The sequence below is a fragment of the Coregonus lavaretus genome (assembly GCF_964263955.1).
Source record: "Coregonus lavaretus genome assembly, chromosome: 8".
In the NCBI taxonomy this organism is placed as follows: Eukaryota; Metazoa; Chordata; class Actinopteri; order Salmoniformes; family Salmonidae; genus Coregonus; species Coregonus lavaretus.
The window spans coordinates 29523886-29544329 of record NC_139995.1 but is presented as its reverse complement, the minus strand read 5'-3'; the positions used below and the strand labels follow the sequence as shown (position 1 = coordinate 29544329).

Genomic DNA, 20444 nt, shown 5'->3' with positions numbered 1-20444 from the left:
CCAGAACCTACTCTCTCTTCCATCATTATGATTGTACAGTATTGAAGCTACATGTGAAAAGAGTAAAGATATTTTTTGGATATCACCAAAAAGATAAATAAACCATAAACAACCTGTCAAGTGATTTGTGTTTAACTTTTAGGACAAGCTAGATATCTAGATAAGATACATGTAGTCTGGGTGGCCTGGAACACTGTGCTGTTCTGTTTACAAATGGGAGCATAAGGCTTCCTAGCATTACGCAATTCAGCCATTTGGCACTCAACATATCCCACATTGGGACATAACCATGGTTGCAGCAGAAAACATTCACACATGTCCTCACTCTCATTAAGTACTACATACTGTACACAGAGGAAAGTATTGTCATGGTCCACAAGGATCATAATTCATTCACATTTCAATTCAATGTAAATACGCCCTTTGTACAGATTTGTAAATCAATCACTTGGAGAGGCCAACAGATGACACATATTTGTACAGAGCTGTTGTTATTCTGGCAGAGGAAATGGTGCTGTCCTCCCTCACTGTGGCGTCATAACGGATGTTTTGGCAGAGAACAGCTAAATGGCTTCTCAGAAGCCCATGTACAACCCTTCAACAAGATTGTGCAAGAGGACACAGCTCTGAACACAGGCTTAACCCATCAGAACACAGGCATTAGACATTTTTATTAGACTTGTTTTTACTCTGTTGTGTATTATTATAACAAACAGATATTGTGGTGATATTACGCTCTCACCCAACTGTGACATATAATGATAAAATTACTTAACAGAAACTTAAAACTATAGAATATACAGTAACTATAATTGCATGTTTTAATTTGTAGTGTTAATATCGTTAGAGGTTTGAACGTTTTTATATAAAAAAATAATACATTTCATCTGTGTTTCCATTTCCCCCAATAAATCATCCATTTTGTTTTAAATATCAATGTGATTTCACACTCTCACCTAAACAGAACATAACAAATCATGAATAAGAAGTAACCAGGCAAGTACTGATAAAATTACAAAAATAGCATTGTTTCAGCTCATTCTTTCACATATAGAAAAAAAACATGTCTAAATCAATGCTAAATTCATGTAAAATAAATGAGTATAGCTGAACAAAAATATTAATGCAACATGCAACAATTTCAATGATTTTACTGAGTAACAGTAAATCAGTCATTTGAAATAAATTCATTAGGCCCTAATCTATGGATTTCACATGACTGGGCAGGGGCAAAGCCATGGGTGGGCCTGGGAGGGCATAGGCCACCCACTTGGGAGCCAGGCCTAGCCAATCCAAAATATTTTTTCCCCCACAAAAGGGCTTTATTGCAGACAGAAATACTCCTCAGTTTCATCAGCTGTCCGGGTGACTGGTCTCAGACGATCCCGCAGGTGAAGAAGCCAATGTGGAGATCCTGGGCTGGCGTGGTTACATGTGGTCTGCGGTTGTGAGGCCGGTTGGACGTACTGCCAAATTCTCTAAAATGACGTTGGAGATGGCTTATAGTAGAGAAATGAACATTAAATTCCCTAACAACAGCTCTGGTGGACATTCCTGCAGTCAGCATGCCAATTTCACTCTCCCTCAAAACATCTGTGGCATTGTGTTGTGTGACAAAACTGCACATTTTAGAGTGGCCTTTTATTGTCCCCAGCACAAGGTGCACCTGTGTAATGATCATGCTGTTTAATCAGCTTCTTGATATGCCACACGTGTCAGGTGAATGGATTATCTTGGCAAATGAGAAATGCTCACTAACAGGGATGTAAACAAATGTGTGTACAAAATTTGAGAGAAATAAGCTTTTTGTGCGTATGGAAAATATCTGGGCTCTTTCATTTCAGCTCATGAAACATGGGACCAACACTTCACATGTTGTGTTTATGTTTAAATTACTTGACTAAAACTTGAATATGATTACACACTCTACATGTCAGTAAAAGTATTGTATTTGGTTCAAAACATTCTCTTAAGACCTAAACCTCAACTGGAGTTGTGCATTAATGGTGTAACCATTGAGCAAGTTGAGGAAGCTAAACTCCTAGGTAACATGCGATGTTCAATTATAATGGTCAAGTCATATTGACAAAGTTGTTGTGAAGATGGGGAGGGTTATGTCTACTATAAAAAAATGTTCTGCATTTTCTTTACACAAAAATCAACTGTTCAGGCTCTGGTCTTGTTCCATCTTGATTACTGTCCGGTAATATGGTCAGGTGCAGCAAAGAAAGACCTAGCAAAGCTGCAGCTGGCTCAAAACAAAGCAGCACGCCTTACCCTTAACTGCACACACAGAACTAACATCAAGAACATGCATGCCAGTCTTTCCTGGTTGAAGATTGACGAGAGATGAACTGATTCTCTTCTATTCTCTATGAGAAATATTACTGTGATGAAAATTCCAGATTGTCTGCATAATCAAATAACATACAGCTCAGACACCCATACATACCCCACAAGACATGCCACCAGGGGTCTCTTCACAGTCCCCAAGTCCAAAACTAATTCACGGCAACGCACAGTATTATACAGAGCCATGACCGCATGGAACTCCCTTCCATCTCAATTACTCAAGCAAACAGCAAAATTACATAAAACAAATGGATAACATCTCATGGCACAATAGGGACTGTGAAATGACACACATACAAACACACGCACACTAACACACACAACCTACACCCACATTATTCTTTAGTTGTGTTGTTTGTACAATGAGTGTAGAAAACATTAAGAACCCCTGCTCTTTCCATGACATAGACTGACCAGGTGAATCCAGGTGAAAGCTATGATCACTTATTGATGTAATTTGTTAAATCCACTTCAATCAGTGTAGATAAGGTTAAAGAAGGATTTTAAAGCCTTGAGACAATTGAGACATGGATTGTGTATTGAAGTCAACATGGGCCAGCATTCCTGTGGAACGCTTTTGACACCTTGCCCCGACGAAGTCCATGCCCAGACAAATTGAGGCTGTTCTGAGGGCAAAGGGTATCATTTTACATTTGTGTGACTCTTCTTGTCTATCAGTATATCAGTGTTTTGTTACTTGTCGTGTTTTATGTTTTTGAGTGGACCCCAGGAAGAATAGCTGCTGCTTCGGCAAAAGCTAATGGGGATCCGAATAAACCAATAAACCAATAATATGTAGTACTTTAAATACACACAAACAAATATTGTTATACCATGTGATGGGATATAAAGATGATAAAATGTAACATGTTATAATGTTATTCATGGTATAACATAACTATAATGTCCCAATCCGGTGTAATGGTACAATCAGGATCCAGTCTTTACCTCCAGGATCTCATACCCAGACTTAGGCTGGGATTCAATTAAAGGCACGTTGGACTCTAAGAGGGAAAGAGAGAGAAAAATTGAGCTTGTTTTCTGAGCAACAAAAATAGGGATATTAATATAATCAAATATGAATATACAAATATTATAAAATACCTGAATAAGACCGCTCCCCTGATAACAGGCATAATTCTGTCTGCTCTTGGGGATGGCTGGCTAAGCGCTCCAGACAGGGCAGGTGTTGCCTCTTCTTCTTCTTTGGGAGCTTTTGTTGGGCCATGGCCAGGGAGTAGTACAGGCGGAAGTTATTGACTATGACTGGGACAGGCATGGCTATGGTCAGAATACCTGCCAGAGCACACAGGGCTCCAATTACCATGCCGGAACAGGTCTCCGGGTACATGTCCCCATAGCCCAGGGTTGTCATGGTAACCACCGCCCACCAGAAGCTTATGGGGATGTTCTTAAAATGGGTGTGTGCAGCCAAAGTTGGGTCTTCAGGGTCACCATGTACTCGCTCTGCATAGAATTCCAGGGTGCTGAAAATTAGTATTCCAATTCCAAAGAGGACAGCGAGGAGGCAGAACTCTGGAACGCTGGCCTTTAGTGTGTAGACTAACACACGGATGCCCACCATGTGGCGCATCAGCTTAAAGATCCTCAGGATCCTCACAAAGCGCAGCACACGCAGGAAGCCCAGGGCTTTCCCACTCAGCCCCACCTCCAGGAAGAAGGGCAGGATGGCCACAAAGTCAATGATGTTCAGTATGTTCTTCACAAACACCAGTATGTTGGAGCAGCAGGTGAAACGTACCAGAAACTCAAATATGAACCACACCACACAGACGCCCTCCACCACGGTCAGAGCAGGTTCGGTCACTATCTCATAGTACGTCACCTCTTCGGTGTGGTTCCCATCTATGACCAGCTCTGTGCGGTTCTCTAACGTTTGGAAGCTCTGATGTGTCTCCAGACAGAAAGCTGTGATGGAAAGGAGGATGAAGAAGAGGGAAAGAAACGCAATGACCTGCAAATGACAAGAGGCATCATATGACTGAGTGGATCATCTCATAATGATTAAAGACACAAACAACACACTCATTTATTTGTCTTTGCAGTTTGATTGACGTGTTGGATATACAATGGTACTGTATAAAAAAGGCTGTTGGTCGGTGAGATTATTAGGCTTGTGTGCTGTCTCCTAAACTGGCTCAATCCCATGGTCGCTGTTTCATATGGAGCCACATTACCTTCCGTTTGGGTGACATGACTCAATGGGAGTTACATGACTGAACCATTCAAGGGACTCTGAGGGTGAATCTCAATTGAATTTTTTATTCCTCACATCTTCTCTGCCCATCTCCTTATCAAAGCACATTGGAGCAGAAGATCTGAAGTTCCTGCACTCTAATCTTCTCTGTTTTAAGAAGGAGGAAAGGAAAACGTATGTAAGATATCAAGAAGATAGAATTTAGATTCACCCTGAAGCTTCAATTCTGGTGAAGCTGCTTTTATTATTACAGTCCTAGCCTATGGAACAGCCTACCTGAGAATCTGAGGGTAGTAGAAACAGTGGATTTTTAATTTATTTTTGCACACACCTTTTAGCCTTTACTTATTTGTAAAATGTGGTTTATACTTCTACCTTTTGTACTCGTTTTTATTGCCCTTTATTGTCTGTGATTACTTTTATTTATCTCTTATTCCTTTTTGTTTTCTATTTTTATTTGTGAAGTGCATTGTGTTGCTGCAAGGCAGCAATGAAATGTACTATAGAAATATGTTTGATTTGATTTGATTTTGTTCTTGTGGTCTCCGGCATTTTCCATTTAATTAATGGAGTGGTTGCGGTTCCGGATTTTTTGGAAACCTGATTTGCCATGGCTAAATACATGGAGATTTCTGTGCATGTGCAATATATTTTTTTTTTTTGAGTAGCTGCTGCCCAGTGCTCCGCTGCCGCTTCCCCCTCCTTGAACACCTTTGCCTGGGGTGTAGCCTACAAATCTTATGTTGAACACAAAGGGCATGGTTGACATGTTCCAACTATTTATTGCATTCCATGCCTCAGTAGGCTATTAAGCATATGCACGATTTCATGTTATTTTTTCAGGAGGGGAATTAGGCTACATGCAGCTATTTACATATTGTACACAAAAGACGATCAACATGTTCGTAAAAACTTGCAGATAGTTTTTTGCCCCAAGGCAAAACTCAAGTGGGGAGTTACATGCAGCTATTTAGGTAGCATATCAAACACAAGCAAGACACAGAGATACAGTCTAATTAGCAATTTAATGTTATCTTTTAATCATCATTGCAAACATTGGCTAAGCAGGAGGCGGACAGGCAGTCAAAGTTCTATTTCAGCAACTCTGGCCAGTGGCAACGATATGGCAGCAACTACAAAGATTAGCCTACATCATCTCACAAAACGCAGATAGTTTTTGCTCCAATGCAACATGTATGTACGCTGTCCTGCTTGTGGAACTGCAATATCCATTCCAACAGACAGAGAAGGTTGTAGCCTTCATAATGGCCTTGAATGTTAGTTCAAATCACAGCAAGGTTTTTATTTCAGCTGTTCAGAAATATGAGGTAGTGACATAGACTACATCATCATGGTTCAGAAGAGGGTGAGTAATGAGAGAAATGTGAAGGGACTGGTGGCAAGTGAGCTGCAACTAAATAGGAAAAAATGTGTGCGTAAAATAACACATGCGCAGAACGTGATCCGGATCCATAGCTTTGAGAAAGCGGTTTCCAGAGGGGCAGAGCAGGGGCAAAACTCAATATTCACAGCCACAGCCTTTAAAGGGGTGTGATATATCAGACATGCTTCAGGCTATCAGAGCTGCTTCCACGTGCTTCTCCAAGCCATTGCAAGTGTTTATTTTTCTTAAAAATGAGTGACTCTGTTTCAATGCTGTGATCCGTTTCTATGCCTGCTGCCTGCTCTGGACAGTCATTAGAGCTGTTTGGTTTATGGAAAAGCCATATGGTTTTTAACTGCAGTAAACAGAGCCAGCCTGCTACCATACCACCTTCTCCACAGCATGGTAGGAATGCCCAGAGGGAATTGCCAGCCTCACACTGACTAGCCTGATTTTTCATTGGGAGAGAATAAAGAATACAAACCTTGGCAGCCTTAGACGAGAACGGGTCATCAAATAAAGACCATATTTTCGGTTTCCACCTTTTGAAGCAGCTCTGAGAATTATCTGGGTTGTCCTCAATATCGAATGGCTCTGGAAACTCTTCATTGTGGTGCACATTTGAGTCAGATGGTCCGAACGCTGCAAGGGCCTCTTCGGCGTCCCTATGTTGGCAGAATGTTATCCAGCAACAAGGTTCCACGTCCACCTCGTCGACCCCCCAAAAAGCCAACTCCTCTTCAAAAAGGGGACCGCAGACATCTTTTGGACAGTGAAGCTTACCAGTTCTGTAGTAATTCAGAACATTGGAGAAAACACCTGGATGTCTGTCAAAGAATATTTCAGGGTCACCACTGGGGTCATGGTCCATCAGTTTAGCCAAACGGGTACCAGGCAAGCTCTTGAGAGTGCCCATGTAAGTTTCATGACGCATGCCACCAACGTTGATCACAACCTTTTTTGTGACATCCCCTTTTTTGTCCCAGTCTTCCCTTAGACATGTTTTCGACGACGTCCTGTCGTGGCCATGGGCTGAAGTATGGCCCTGAGAGGACACACACATTGAGCTGATCATGACTTGGAGTGGAGAGAATAGCACTTCCAGGAATGTTGTTTAGCCTACGGTCCTCATCTGTGGCAACATTTTTTGAAGAGATTTAAAAGGTTTCTCAGGCCCAGGGGTAAAGAAAAACAGCATTAAGGCAGGCTATCATCTCTCTCCTTTGGTAGTTCAGTTTGGGAAGAAATCATGGTCTTTCCTTCTATTTATTGCTTCAGAGCAGTCTCTCCCTGTAGGCCACCCCCTTTCTGCATTCCAAAGTTTTTGTCCACTTCTGTCAGTCAGGGCAACCTGGTCTCCGAGCATTTCGTATTATTCTGTAAGTAAATCCGAGATACTCCATTTAGTATGATATGTTACATTTCGTATGGTATGTATTAATTTGTGGATGTCCATCACCCATTTCATATGATATTTTACGAATAAAAATGTGTATTATATGTTACGAATTTGTAAAATGTATGATATGTTGCGAATTCCAACTAGGTGGCTAAAGTTAGCTAGCTGGCTAATGTCAGCTAGGCTAGGGGTTAGGGTTAGGTTTAGGAGTTAGGTTAAAGGGTTAAGGTCAGGGCTAGGGTTAGGGTTAGCTAAAAGAGTTAAAGTTAGGGGATGACATTCGAACTCGCAACCTTTGGGTTGCTAGACGTTCGTGTTATACACCCACCCTGACTAACCACCCTACTTTTCTTTTTGCCTTAAGTAACCATCTGTCTTATGTAACCATACCAAACATAACATACTAACTTGAGTACATATCATTCATTTAGTATGTTACGTCTAGTCTATGAAACCAGGCTGGTTAGGGGTACAGCTTAATTTTAGCCTATTGCTAAGTTTTTTTACATCTTAAAGTTGATATCAATAGATTTCAAAATAGGTAAGACATCCAAACACACATCTGTGGCAAAGAACAACCTCACAATATGTAAGACAGTTTTAAGACAGTTTCTCCATCAGTGAACAACTGCGGTCACTGTCACCTTTACTGTAAGGATTAACTAATAGAAAATTAATTGAAGTGTAAATTGTTAACTAACTCTTCACATTCTTTGATCCTCAACATTGACTTGGTTCAGCCCCAAGTGCAAATGTAAAGCAGTATCTATTGGGCTAATGACCTCCTCGTGTCATCCTGCTGTGTAAGGGACATGACACTGCCCTCTAGTGTGTTTCCAAGAGAAATAGTCAGAGAAAGTATGACATAAAAGCTGTATAATAACCAACACTTTTGCACTTTATTTACATATTTAAAACAACCATTATTATTTTTTTTATGAAAAACGATGTTTCCGTAGATATTACAAATAAGTCAATATTACAAATGTAAAGAAGGTAACCATGAAACCATTTAGAGGTTTACAAGCTAGTTAGACAATAAGATTCCCCAAAACCTAAACAGCAATCTAAAACCTTTCAACTGTTCTCCGGGATGTACAGTGCAGTCGGAAAGTATTCAGACCCCTTCACTTTTTCCATATTTTGTTACGTTACAGCCTTATTCTAAAATTGATGAAATTGGTTTTTTTCCTCAATCTACACACAATACTCAATATTGACAAAGCAAAAACAGGTTTGTAGATTTTTTTGCAAACTTATAAAACAAAACAACTGAAATAACACATTTACATAAGTATTCAGACCCTTTACTCAGTACCTTGTTGAAGCACCTTTGGCAGCGATTACAGCCTTGAGTCTTCTTGGGTATGACGCTACAAGCTTGGCACACCTTTATTTGGGGAGTTTCTCCCATTCTTCTCTGCAGATACTCTCAAGCTCTGTCAGGTTGGATGGGGAGCGTCACTGCACAGCTATTTTCAGGACTCTCCAGAGAGGTTTGATTGGGTTCAAGTCCGGGCTCTGGCTGGGCCACTCAAGGACATTCAGAGACTTGTCCCGAAGCCACTCCAGCATTGTCTTGGCTGTGTGCTTAGGGTCGTTATCCTGTTGGAAGGTGAACCTTCGCCCCAGTCTGAGGTCCTGAGTGCTCTGGAGAAGGTTTTCATCAAGGATCTCTCTGTACTTTGCTCTGTTCATCTTTCCCTCAATCCTGACTAGTCTCCCAGTCCCTGCCGCTGAAAAACATCCCCACAGCATGATGCTGCCACCACCATGCTTCACCGTAGGGATGGTATTGGCCAGGTGATGAGCGGTGCCTGGTTTCCGCCAGACGTGTCGCTGGCATTCAGGCCAAAGAGTTCAATCTTGGTTTCATCAGACCAGAGAATCTTGTTTCTTATGGTGTGAGAGTCATTTAGGTGCCTTTTGGCAAACTCCAAGTGGGCTGTCATGTGCCTTTTACTGAGGAGTGGCTTCCGTCCAGCCACTCTACCATAAAGGCCTGATTGGTGGAGTGCTCCAGAGATGGTTGTCCTTCTGGAAGGTTCTCCCATCTCCACAGAGGAACTCTGGAGCTCTGTCAGAGTGACCATCAGGTTCTTGGTCACCTCACTGACCAAGGCCCTTCTCCCCCGATTGCTCAGTTTGGCCGGGCGGCCAGCTCTAGGAAGAGTCTTGGTGGTTCCAAACTTCTTCCATTTAAGAATGATGGAGACCACTGTGTTCTTGGGGACCTTCAATGCTGCAGACATTTATTGGTACCCTTCCCCAGATCTGTGCCTCGACACAATTCTGCCTCGGAGCTCTACGGACAATTCCTTCGACCTCATGGCTTGGTTTTTGCTTTGACTTGCACTGTCAACTGTGGGACCTTATATAGACAGGTGTGTGCCTTTCCAAATCATGGCCAATTAATTGAATTTACCACAGGTGGACTCCAATCAAGTTGTTGAAACATCTCAAGGATGATCAATGGAAACAGGATGCACCTGAGCTCAATTTCGAGTCTCATAGCAAAGGGTCTGAATACTTATGTTGTTTTTTTTATATACATTTGCAAAAATGTGTAAAAACCTGTTTTGGCTTTGTCATTATGGGGTATTGTGTGTAGATTGATGAGGAAAAAAATTTATTAAATCAATTTTAAAATAAGGCTGTAACTTAACAAAATGTGGAAAACGTGAAGGGGTCTGAATACTTTCCGAATACATAGCTTTATTTTAAACTTATACCCACAGCCTACTCTTCCTGGGTGTTTTATTCTCTATCTCATGGTTAGAATCTCTTATGCCTCAGATTACATAGTATGATGGGACTCTCGTCCCCAAGACAAAAACCTGGGTAGAGGGGTTCAGTGAATGTGCATTTCTGGGTTCTGTAGAGGAACTTCATCCTATCTGAGACTTCATAAAACGTTATGGTGCCCTCCTTGAATTTCAGGTAAACCCCTATTTTGTGCTGGCTGGGGGTTGCACTGAGTAGAATACCTTTATTGTTGTGGGACACAGAATAGCCTTTGGAACAGTCGAGGCTCCAGGATTGGTCGCTGCCCCCAAAAGCAGATGTCTTAGAGCGTGATTTTCTGTTTATGCCCCAGTAGGCCAGGGCAATCTCAGCCTTGTTCCCAACCATCTCCACCTCCCAGTAGCAGCGCTCAGCCTCAAGCCCCTCCCTGCACATCACCTGGTGACGGTTTGTAAACCTCTCAGGGTGAGGTTGGACTGGCACCTTCTGCTTTTTAGGGTCCCACCTCACCATTCTGCCATCCGTTGAGAGGGACAGGTCATTGTGGGCAGTGTTGGGGTCAAGAGTGAGCTCACAGGCATCTGAAGAATCAAAGAGGATCGTAAAATTATGTTCATGATCATGTTCAAACAGCATTCTCATGAGGTTGGTTCAGCCCCATTTAAAACAAAAATATCTTTATTATGTTTCTTTACAGTTGTTGTTGTACAGGTTGAGGGAATTTTAGTTGGGTTGCATGTCTGTGTGTGTGACTAAAGGACTTAGGTCTTACACTGTAGAAACTCTGGTCTGGTCGTAGGCTCTAGGGTCTGTGCACTGCAGATAACTGTGTAGGTCAGGAGAAAGGCAGAACAGGCGTAATTAATCATGCTCAGTTGTGGTTAAGGTTGTAGTTAATTACTAACTCTCATTACTTAAGGTCAAGTAAACTGTGACTGACACAAAAAGAAGGATAACTCACCTGGAAGCTGCTCAGGTCTGACTGGAGACTGGGAACCTCCATTACCAGCCACTGTTGAGACAGATCATAAAATCCTTTACAAATGTATTGTCTGTCTGTCTGTCTGTCTGTCTGTCTGTCTGTCTGTCTGTCTGTCTGTCTGTCTGTCTGTCTGTCTGTCTGTCTGTCTGTCTGTCTGTCTGTCTGTCTGTCTGTCTGTCTGTCTGTCTGTCTGTCTGTCTGTCTGTCTGTCTGTCTGTCTGTCTGTCTGTCTGTCTGTCTGTCTGTCTGTCTGTCTGATTGCCTGCCTGCCTGCCTGCCTGTCTGCCTGTCTGCCGCATTCCTCTCTTCAACTGACCAGTTTGAGACACTGTATTGATTTCCTCCTCACAGAACGCCTCCAGCCGATCCCCAAACTCTGAGACGGCAGTTCTTATGGCCTCAAAGGGGAGGTGTGGATCCGTCGAGACACTGGACAAGTCATGGGGCTCTGGGAGGGTAGAAAGTGAGGGCCAACTCTTTGGTAACAAGAGAGAGGGAGATAGAGAGACATGAAAATGAAAGAGTTATTAATCGTGAAAATTCACCATGTCATCATGCACACAGTTGCAAACCTTCAGAACCAGACCCTACCCCACTGGGCACAAACTGGTTGAATAAACGTTATTTCAACGTAATTTGTCAACTTATTGTGATGTGGAATGTACATGGAAAATACATTGGATTTTAAATGTTTGTAAGCAATTTTCAACATAGACAAACCTTGTATAAGATATGTTGAATTTGTACTTTGAAACAAAGTCAGATCCACATTCAGAAAAAACTATAGGCTGGGCAGCACGTCCTACTGGAGAGTTGATAGATATACAGTGGATTTGGAAAGTATTCAGACCCCTTCCCCTTTTCCACATTTTGTTACGTTACAGCCTTACTCTAAAATTTATTTTAAAAAATTTAAAAACACCCTCATCTACACACAATACCCCAAAATGACAAAGTGAAAACAGGTTTAGACATTTTTGCACATTTATTACAAATACATTTACATTTTTACATTTGATTTAGCAGACGCTCTTTTCCAGAGCGACTTACAGGAGCAATTAGGGTTAAGTGCCTTGCTCAAGGGCACATCGACAGATTTTTCACCTAGTCGGCTCGGGGATTAGAACCAGCGCCCTTTCGGTTACTGGCACAACGCTCTTAACCACTAAGCTACCTGCCGCCCCGGCAAATAAAAACAGAAATAGCTTAAGTATTCAGACCCTTTGCTGTGAGATTCGAATTTGCGCTCCGGTGCATCCTGTTTCCATTGATCATCCTTGAGATGTTTCTACAACTTGATTGGAGTCCACCTGTGATAAATTCAATTGATTGGACATGATTTGGAAAGGCACACACCTGTCTATATAAGGTCCCACAGTTGACAGCGGATGTCAGAGCAAAAATCAAGCCATGAGGTCAAAGGAATTGTCCGTAGAGCTCCGAGACAGGATTGTGTCGAGGCACAGATCTGGGGAAGGGTACCAAAACAATTTCTGTAGCATTGAAGGTCCCCAAGAACACCGTGGCCTCCATCATTCTTAAATGGAAGACGTTTGGAACTACTAAGACTCTTCCTAGCGCTGGCCGCCCGGCCAAACTGAGCAATCAGGAGAGAAGGGCCTTGGTCAGTGAGGTGACCAAGAACCCGATAGTCACTCTGACAGAGCTCCAGAGTTCCTCTGTGGAGATGGGAGAACCTTCCAGAAGCACAACCATCTCTGCAACACTCCACCAATCAGGCCTTTATGGTAGAGTGGCCAGACAGAAGCCACTCCTCAGTAAAAGGCACATGACAGCCCGCTTGGAGTTTGCCAAAAGGCACCTAAATTACTCTCACACCATGAGAAACAAGATTCTCTGGTCTGATGAAATCAAGATTGAACTCTTTGGCCTGGATGCCAAGCGTCACGTCTGGAGGAAACCTGGCACCATCCCTACGGTGAAGCATGGTGGTGGCAGCATCATGCTGTGGGGATGTTTTTCAGCGGTGGTGACTGAGAGACTAGTCAGAATTGAGGGAAGATGAACGGAGCAAAGTACAGAGAGATCCTTGATGAAAACCTGCTCCAGAGCGCTCAGGAACTCAGACTGGGGCAAAGGTTCACCTTCCAACAGGACAACGACCCTAAGCACACAGCCAAGACAACACAGGAGTGGCTTCGGGACAGGATTCTGAATGTCCTTGAGTGGCCTAGCCAGAGCCCGGACTTGAACCTGATCAAACATCTCTGGCGAGACCTGAAAATAGCTTGTGCAGCGACGCTCCCCATCCAACCTGACAGAGCTTGAGATGATCTGAAGAGAAGGATGGGAGAAACTCCCCAAATACAGGTGTGCCAAGCTTGTAGCATCATACCCAATAAGACTCGAGGCTGTAATCACTGCCAAAGGTGCTTCAACAAAGTACTGAGTAAAGGGTCTGAATACTTATGTAAATGTAATATTTCAGTTTTATTATTTTAAAAACCTGTTTTTGCTTTGTCGTTATGGGGTATTGTGTGTAGATTTATGAGGGAAAAAACTATTTCATCAATTTTAGAATAAGGCTGTAACGTAACAAAATGTTGAAAAAGTCAAGGGGTCTGAATACTTTCCGAATGCACTGTATGTACAGCTATTCATTTGGTCTCCCATCCAGGGTTTTAAACAAGCCCAGCTTTGATATTTGTCACTGACTACTACCAATGTGCTACCATAAGAATGATTATTGAGAGATCTCTTAATAACGAAATATATTCACTGTTGCTAGCAAAGCCATTCCAAAGGGTAGGTTTAACAAAGCAAATGAAATATAACCATACTTTATAAATCATCAATGATACTATTTAGGCCACCGGAGGTTGGTGGCACCTTAATTGGGGAGGACAGGCTTGTGGTAATGGCTGGAGCGGAATAAGTGGAGTTGTATCAAACACATGGTTTCTATGTGTTTGATGCCATTCCATTAGCACCGTTCCAGCTATTATTATGAGCCGTCCTCCCCTCAGCAGCCTCGACTGATTTAGGCCTATATAGCATCAACAACTATTGTTTCAATTCAACCCAGGGTTCAATTAAAAATAGACAATATATACAGTGGGGGAAAAAAGTACATATTACAAAAAAAAAGTACAAAAAAGTACATACAAAAATACATATTTTCCACCATAATTTGCAAATAAATTCATTAAAAATCCTACAATTTGATTTTCTGGATTTTTTTTTCTCATTTTGTCTGTCATAGTTGACGTGTACCTATGATGAAAATTACAGGCCTCTCTCATCTTTTTAAGTGGGAGAACTTGCACAATTGGTGGCTGACTAAATACTCCCCCCCCCCCCCTGTATAGGCCTATGGTTTCAAGCTTTGGTTGATTTCAAATGTCATCTTCAAGTTAATCATTAATATGTTGGATTCACGTCTCCATCTCAACCAAAAATCTAAGTTAAAGAATAGGACTAAATCAAATCAAACTTTATTTAAAGTGCATTTAAAATTTGATTAGATTTAGTCAATTATTAATTTGTAGACAAGCTGGATATTGTCAACGCAACCAAATATCAACATTTGAAGGAGATGCGTCTTCTGCTTGGATAGTTCCATCTGTGCCACTGACTTAGTCTGCTTTTATTCCAGTTGATCTACAAATAATTGATGTTGGATTCACGTCTCCATCTCAACCAAAAATGTTACTTACAGAATAGGACTAAATCTAATCAAACTTTAAATGCACTGTAAATAAAGTTTGATTTGATTCATTTCTGTTCTTTAACTTTGATTCTTGGTTGATATGGAGACGTGAATCCAACATATTGGCACACGCACTCGGCACACGCATACTCCGGCTGACTGGCTCTCGTTCAGGCAAATTAGAAATAAGTGCACTCAGGCTATCCGGAAGGCCAAAGTTAGTTACTTTAAGGAGCAGTTCTCTCTCTGTGGGTCTAACCCCAAGAAGTTCTGGAAAACGGTTAAAGACCTGGAAAATAAACCCTCCTCCTCACAGCTGCCTATGTCCCTTAATGTTGATGTGGTTGTTACTGACAAGGAGCACATGGCTGAGCTCTTTAAATCACCACTTCACTAAGTCAGGATTCCTTTTTGACTCAGCCTTGCCTCCTTGCCCGTCCAACATTTCCTCATCTCCCAGTCCTTCTAATACGACTAGCCCCGATGCTCCTCCCTCTTTTTCCCCTGCCCCGCTACAAAGTTTCTCCCTGCAGGCAGTCACTGAGTCTGAGGTGCTAAAGGAGCTCCTTAAACTTGACCCCCAAAAACCATCTGGGTCAGATGGTTTAGATCCTTTCTTCTTTAAGGTTGCTGCCTCTATCATCGCCAAGCCTATCTCTGACATTTTAAACCTGTCTCTCCTCTCTGGGGAGGTTCCCATTGCTTGGAAGGCAGCCACGGTGCGTCCTTTATTTAAAGGGGAGATCAAGCTGATCCTAACTGTTATAGGCCAATTTCTATTTTGCCCTATATATCAAAAGTGTTGGAAAAACGTGTAAATCAACTGGTTGGCTTTCTTGATGTCTATAGTATTCTCTCTAGTATGCTATCTGGTTTCCGCTCAGGTTACGGATGTGTCACTGCAACCTTAAAGGTCCTAAATGATGTCACCATTGCCCTTGAGTCTAAGCAATGTCGTGCTGCTATTTTTATTGACTTGGCCAAAGCTTTTGATACGGTAGACCATTCCATTCTTGTGGGCCGGCTAACTACCTCTCTCAAAGAGTGCAGTGTATAAAGTCAGAACATCTGCTGTCTCAGCCACTGCCTGTCACCAAGGGAGTACCCCAAGGCTCGATCCTAGGCCCCACGCTATTCTCAGTTTACATCAACAACATAGCTCAGGCAGTAGGAAGCTCTCTCATCCATTTATATGCAGATTATACAGTCTTATACTCAGCTGGCCCCTCCCTGGATTTTGTGTTAAAATGCTCTACAACAAAGCTTTCTTCGTGTCCAACAAGCTTTCTGTTGTTGGACAGGTCATATGGTTTGGTAAGAAGAATGCCCCTCTCTCCACCGGTGTGATTACTACCTCTGAGGGTTTAGAGCAGGGTTCTTCAATTCCGGTCCTGGAGGGCCGAAACACCTCTGTTTTTCATCCTCTCCTTCTAATCAGGGGCTAATTCAGACCTGGGACACCATGTGAGTGCAATTAACTACCAGGTAGAAATAAAAAACAGAAGTGTTTCGGCCCTCCAGGACCGGAATTGAAGAACCCTGGTTTAGAGCTTGAGGTAGTCACCTCATACAAGTACTTGGGAGAATGGCTAGACGGTACACGGTCCTTCTCTCAGCACATATCAAAGCTGCAGGCTAAGGTTAAATCTAGACTTGGTTTCCTCTATCGTAATCGCTCCTCTTTCACCCCAACTGCCAAACAAACCCTGATTCAGATGATCATCCTACCCATGCTAGATTACGGAGACGTAATTTATAGATTACCATTCGGCCATCAGATTTGCCATCAATGCTCCTTATAGGACACATCACTGCACTCTATACTCCTCTGTGAACTGGTCATCTCTGTATACCCGTCGCAAGACCAACTGGTTGATGCTTATTTATAAAAACCCTCTTAGGCCTCACTCCCCCCTATCTGAGATACCTAATGCAGCCCTCATCCTCCACATAACACCCAAACTGCCAGTCATATTATGTTAAAGGTCCCCAAAGCACACACATCCCTGGGTCGCTCCTCTTTTCAGTTCGCTGCAGCTAGCGACTGGAACGAGCTGAAAAAAACACTAAAACTGGACAGTTTTATCTCCATCTCTTCATTCAAAGACTCAATCATGGACACTCTTACTGACAGTTGTGGCTGCTTCGCGTGATGTATTGTTGTCTCTACCTTCTTGCCCTTTGTGCTGTTGTCTTTGCCCAATAATGTTTGTACCATGTTTTGTGCTGCTACCATGTTGTGCTGCTACCATGTTGTGCTGCTGCCATGTTGTGTTGCTACCATGCTATGTTGTTGTCTTAGGTCTCGCTTTATGTAGTGTTGTGGCGTCTCTCGTCGTGATGTGTGTTTTGTCCTTTTTTTTCTTTTCTTTTTTACCCCCCGTCCCCACAGGAGGCCTTTTGGTAGGCCGTCATTGTAAATAAGAATTTGTTCTAAATAAAGGTTACAATAAAATAAATATATAAATTATTAATTTGTAGACAAACTAGAATTAAAGTCAGACTAAATAAGTGGCACAAAAGACATCTCCTTCAAAATGTTGATATTTGGTTGCATTGACAACCAAACACAATTCAATATCACTTTTGCAATACAGGAAATAGCCTATTAACTTGTTGACAAGTTAACAAATGATATGTTGGATTCACGTCTCCAACTAAACCAGAAATAAAAGTTAAAGAATAGGATTAAGCCAGTGGCTCAGATGAAATTATCCAAGCATTAGATATCCTTTAAATTTTGATATTTGGTTGCATTGTCAACCAAACACAATATGACTTTTGTTATACAGTAAATAGCCTAAAGTTAAGGCTATCTTACAAAACTAATGTAACAGTATTTATTCGACCTTAAAATGAGTAACACATCCATGGCCACATTTTGAGGTTACGGTACTGTAACTATACAAATCTTCTTATGTAATCATAGAAAGCATGCATGTTCAAGATAGCATGGAAAGGTTGCAGGTCTGTGGAGATTGCTATAATAATAATAATTGCTAGAATAATCTGTGCAGAATCTCGAACACCATTGGTCACTTGAACTATGTACTTTAATGCAATCTCAACTGCAATCCAGTTCATTTGGTTGTGTTATTAGATTAAGCACAGTGATGACACATTAAGTTGTTGTATAAATACAAAATGTCTGACATTGTATCCCATTTGAATTTTGTTGTGCTTTTAAATGGTTGAAAGCACAGTGATAACACATTTAGATGGCAACTAAATCAAAAATCAGAAATAGTTTTTCCATTGGAATTTGGTTGTGCTTTTAGATGGTTGAAAGCATAGTGATAACACATTGGTAATTCAACAAACTTCTAGCTGTCTTTTTGAGTGGGTGAATAAAGGTTGAAATCTCATTGATTAATGTCTCAATCAAATATCACCCAAGATCCATGTTGAAATGACGTGGTGACGTCAATTCCACATTGGTTTAACGTAATTTCATTGAAATGAAGTGGAAACGTTGATTCAACCGGTGTGTGCCCAGTTGGTACAGCCTGTGATGCAACTAACCATACCTGGAGGAAGTGGATATCATCATCTGTCTGAGAGAGCTCCGCCAGCTCAGTGTCCTTCTTCTTCAGGTCAGCCATGTATGTCTCCAGGTTGCACAGGGAGCTCTCAGCCTGAGCCATTACAGCTGTCTCCTGGGCCCTGATCAGCTCTCTGACTGTGGTGTAGTGCCTCTGGAGGGAGTCAATCAGCCCAGCGAGGACGCCCTCGCAGTGCTCTTCAGCAGCCCTACCACTTTCCTGTTACACATACAGTCAGGGGCAGACTTAGCGATTTATGTTTGTTTTTAATTCCAGGACATTTTGAAAGATATAGGCCATATAAAGTTGTTTTTAACACATTTGTTGGTTTAGTCCTGAGAACATTGTAAATAATTATCACTTACTTCTCTGACTTACGGTCTACCCACCTTAATCCTATTGATGATCTCTGTCAGGTCCTTCTGCTCCTTTTCACTCTTTTTGATCCTCTCCTTGGATTGCTTCTTAATGTCCTGGAGCTGTTCCTGTGGAGGGAAAATGTATCTACAGATTCAATATTTACAAGGTCAAACCAATAATGATCTCATAAATTCTGGAATGCACAAGGGAATTAAGTGTTATTTACTTACTTATTTGACTTGAATCAATAAGTGATCAAATGTGCATTATACACATAACCCTTGGGATACTTGAAGCAACAGATTTAAGTTTATAGGTCAGTACCTGTTTCCTGCGCCATCCCTCGTTCACTAACAAAGTGGTGTGTTCTTTGTGCTCAACCAGGGCGCACAGAAAGCAGATGCATTGATCATCATCACAGCAGTAAACCTCCAGTAGTCTGTCATGTATAGGACATACTCTGCTCTTCAGTGCCTCTGGGACTGTAGTGGTTTGGGGACTCTTCATGGGTCTGGCCTTTTCCTGAGTCTGACTGGGCGATGGCTCTGCCTCCTGGCAGGCTGCAGCAGGTCTGTGTGTACCTACAGCACCCACATTATTTCTACACCTGGACTTCTCCATAGCTTCCACCATTTCAGCCAGAGCAATGTTCTTGATCAGGTTAGGCCTTGGGTGAAAGGTATATTGGCATTCAGGGCAGCTGCAGAAAAGATCATGCATTTCTTCATTGTCCCAGAAGTCCTGGATGCAGAGAATGCAGAAAGTGTGTCCACATGGAATAGCAGCTGGAGTCCTGAGCACCTCCTGGCAGAGTGGACAGCTGAAGTGGGCCATCCTGACCGATATACCAGACACTGCCATATCTGAGAACAAACTGATACCGACTGACTGGAACAAGTCTGTCTTTAATTTCTGCCAGAAAGACAAGAGTTTCGATTCTGTGAAGTGAGGTAGGTGGGACTCCTTGTCATTTCTTGGTATGTTCGTGAGAGCTGATAGGAAGTGGTTGAATCGTGGTTATTCGCCACGTGCATATAGGATACAACAGGTGTAAAATAGTTCTGACCTTGAGAGCGCTTTCCCAATAATGCAGTGATAATAATAATAATAATAATAATATAGATAATATAGATAATAGAATAAAACAATATTAAAAAAAAAACATAACTACGATGTAAGTTAAAGAACCACGAGTACAAGTACCTTATTCAATGGATGTGTAGTACACAGAGTGACTATGACAAACAAGCCGACAGTCTGGATGCGCGTTTCAGACAGCGAGGTTACCCAGAGGAATGGTTGCATGACGCAAGGGATTGTTATAAAAATATGACACAGGATGACAGCCTCACACCCAAACCACCCGCCCTCCTGACCAACGCGTTCAATGCTTCCTTCAGTACTCCCCACTTGGCAAACAGTTCGACCATATCATTAAAAAACACTGGCACATCTTGAGCACTGATCGACAACTGAAAAAATACATTTAAAGAACCCCCGCGGGTGGTCTTCAGACGTGCCCCCAACATCAGTCAAATGGTGGTGAGGTCTGATCTTCCACCGGTGCCACGTAGCACCTTCCTATAAAATGTGCCGGACGGTAATTACAGATGTGGCCGATGAACCCAGTGTAACTTTACGAACAAATGCACAATGTTCAATCACCCTATCATGGGCAAGGCCATTAAGATTAAGGGCATCATTACGTGTTCCACAAAAACATTTGATATACCTGATCACGTGTATTTGTGGTCTATGCTAGGCTATGTAGGACCAACGAAACGGGCTCTGA

The 20444-nt window shown here is 42.1% G+C and overlaps 2 protein-coding genes across 2 annotated transcripts; both read right to left on the bottom strand.

Moving 5' to 3' along the window:
- Positions 1 to 650: 650 nt before the first annotated feature.
- On the bottom strand, positions 651 to 7401 carry LOC311134135 (voltage-gated potassium channel KCNC4-like). Its single transcript, XM_084167728.1, has 3 exons — positions 6439 to 7401; positions 3457 to 4327; positions 651 to 3356 (listed from the first exon to the last, which is right to left on the bottom strand). The coding sequence occupies exons 1-3, from the start codon at positions 7027 to 7029 to the stop codon at positions 3283 to 3285; spliced, it is 1536 nt and encodes a 511-aa protein (XP_084023854.1). The 5' UTR covers positions 7030 to 7401; the 3' UTR covers positions 651 to 3282.
- A 2640-nt stretch (positions 7402 to 10041) lies between these two features.
- On the bottom strand, positions 10042 to 19513 carry LOC311133273 (tripartite motif-containing protein 16-like protein; the record flags this gene model as incomplete). The annotated part of the gene is made up of 7 exons (XM_084166761.1): positions 10042 to 10679; positions 10871 to 10924; positions 11060 to 11110; positions 11397 to 11556; positions 18278 to 18511; positions 18682 to 18777; positions 18977 to 19513. The coding sequence occupies 7 exons, from the start codon at positions 19511 to 19513 to the stop codon at positions 10129 to 10131; spliced, it is 1683 nt and encodes a 560-aa protein (XP_084022887.1). The 3' UTR covers positions 10042 to 10128.
- Positions 19514 to 20444: the final 931 nt, after the last annotated feature.

Coding starts and splice junctions, on each gene's coding strand:
- LOC311134135 (XM_084167728.1), bottom strand. CDS start 7,029: ATGATCAGCTCAATGTGTGTGTCCTCTCAGGGCCATACTTCAGCCCAT. Junction 4,328..6,438: donor TCTCGTCTAAGGCTGCCAAG/GTTTGTATTCTT, acceptor TGTCATTTGCAG/GTCATTGCGTTTCTTTCCCT. Junction 3,357..3,456: donor AGGGGAGCGGTCTTATTCAG/GTATTTTATAAT, acceptor TTTCCCTCTTAG/AGTCCAACGTGCCTTTAATT.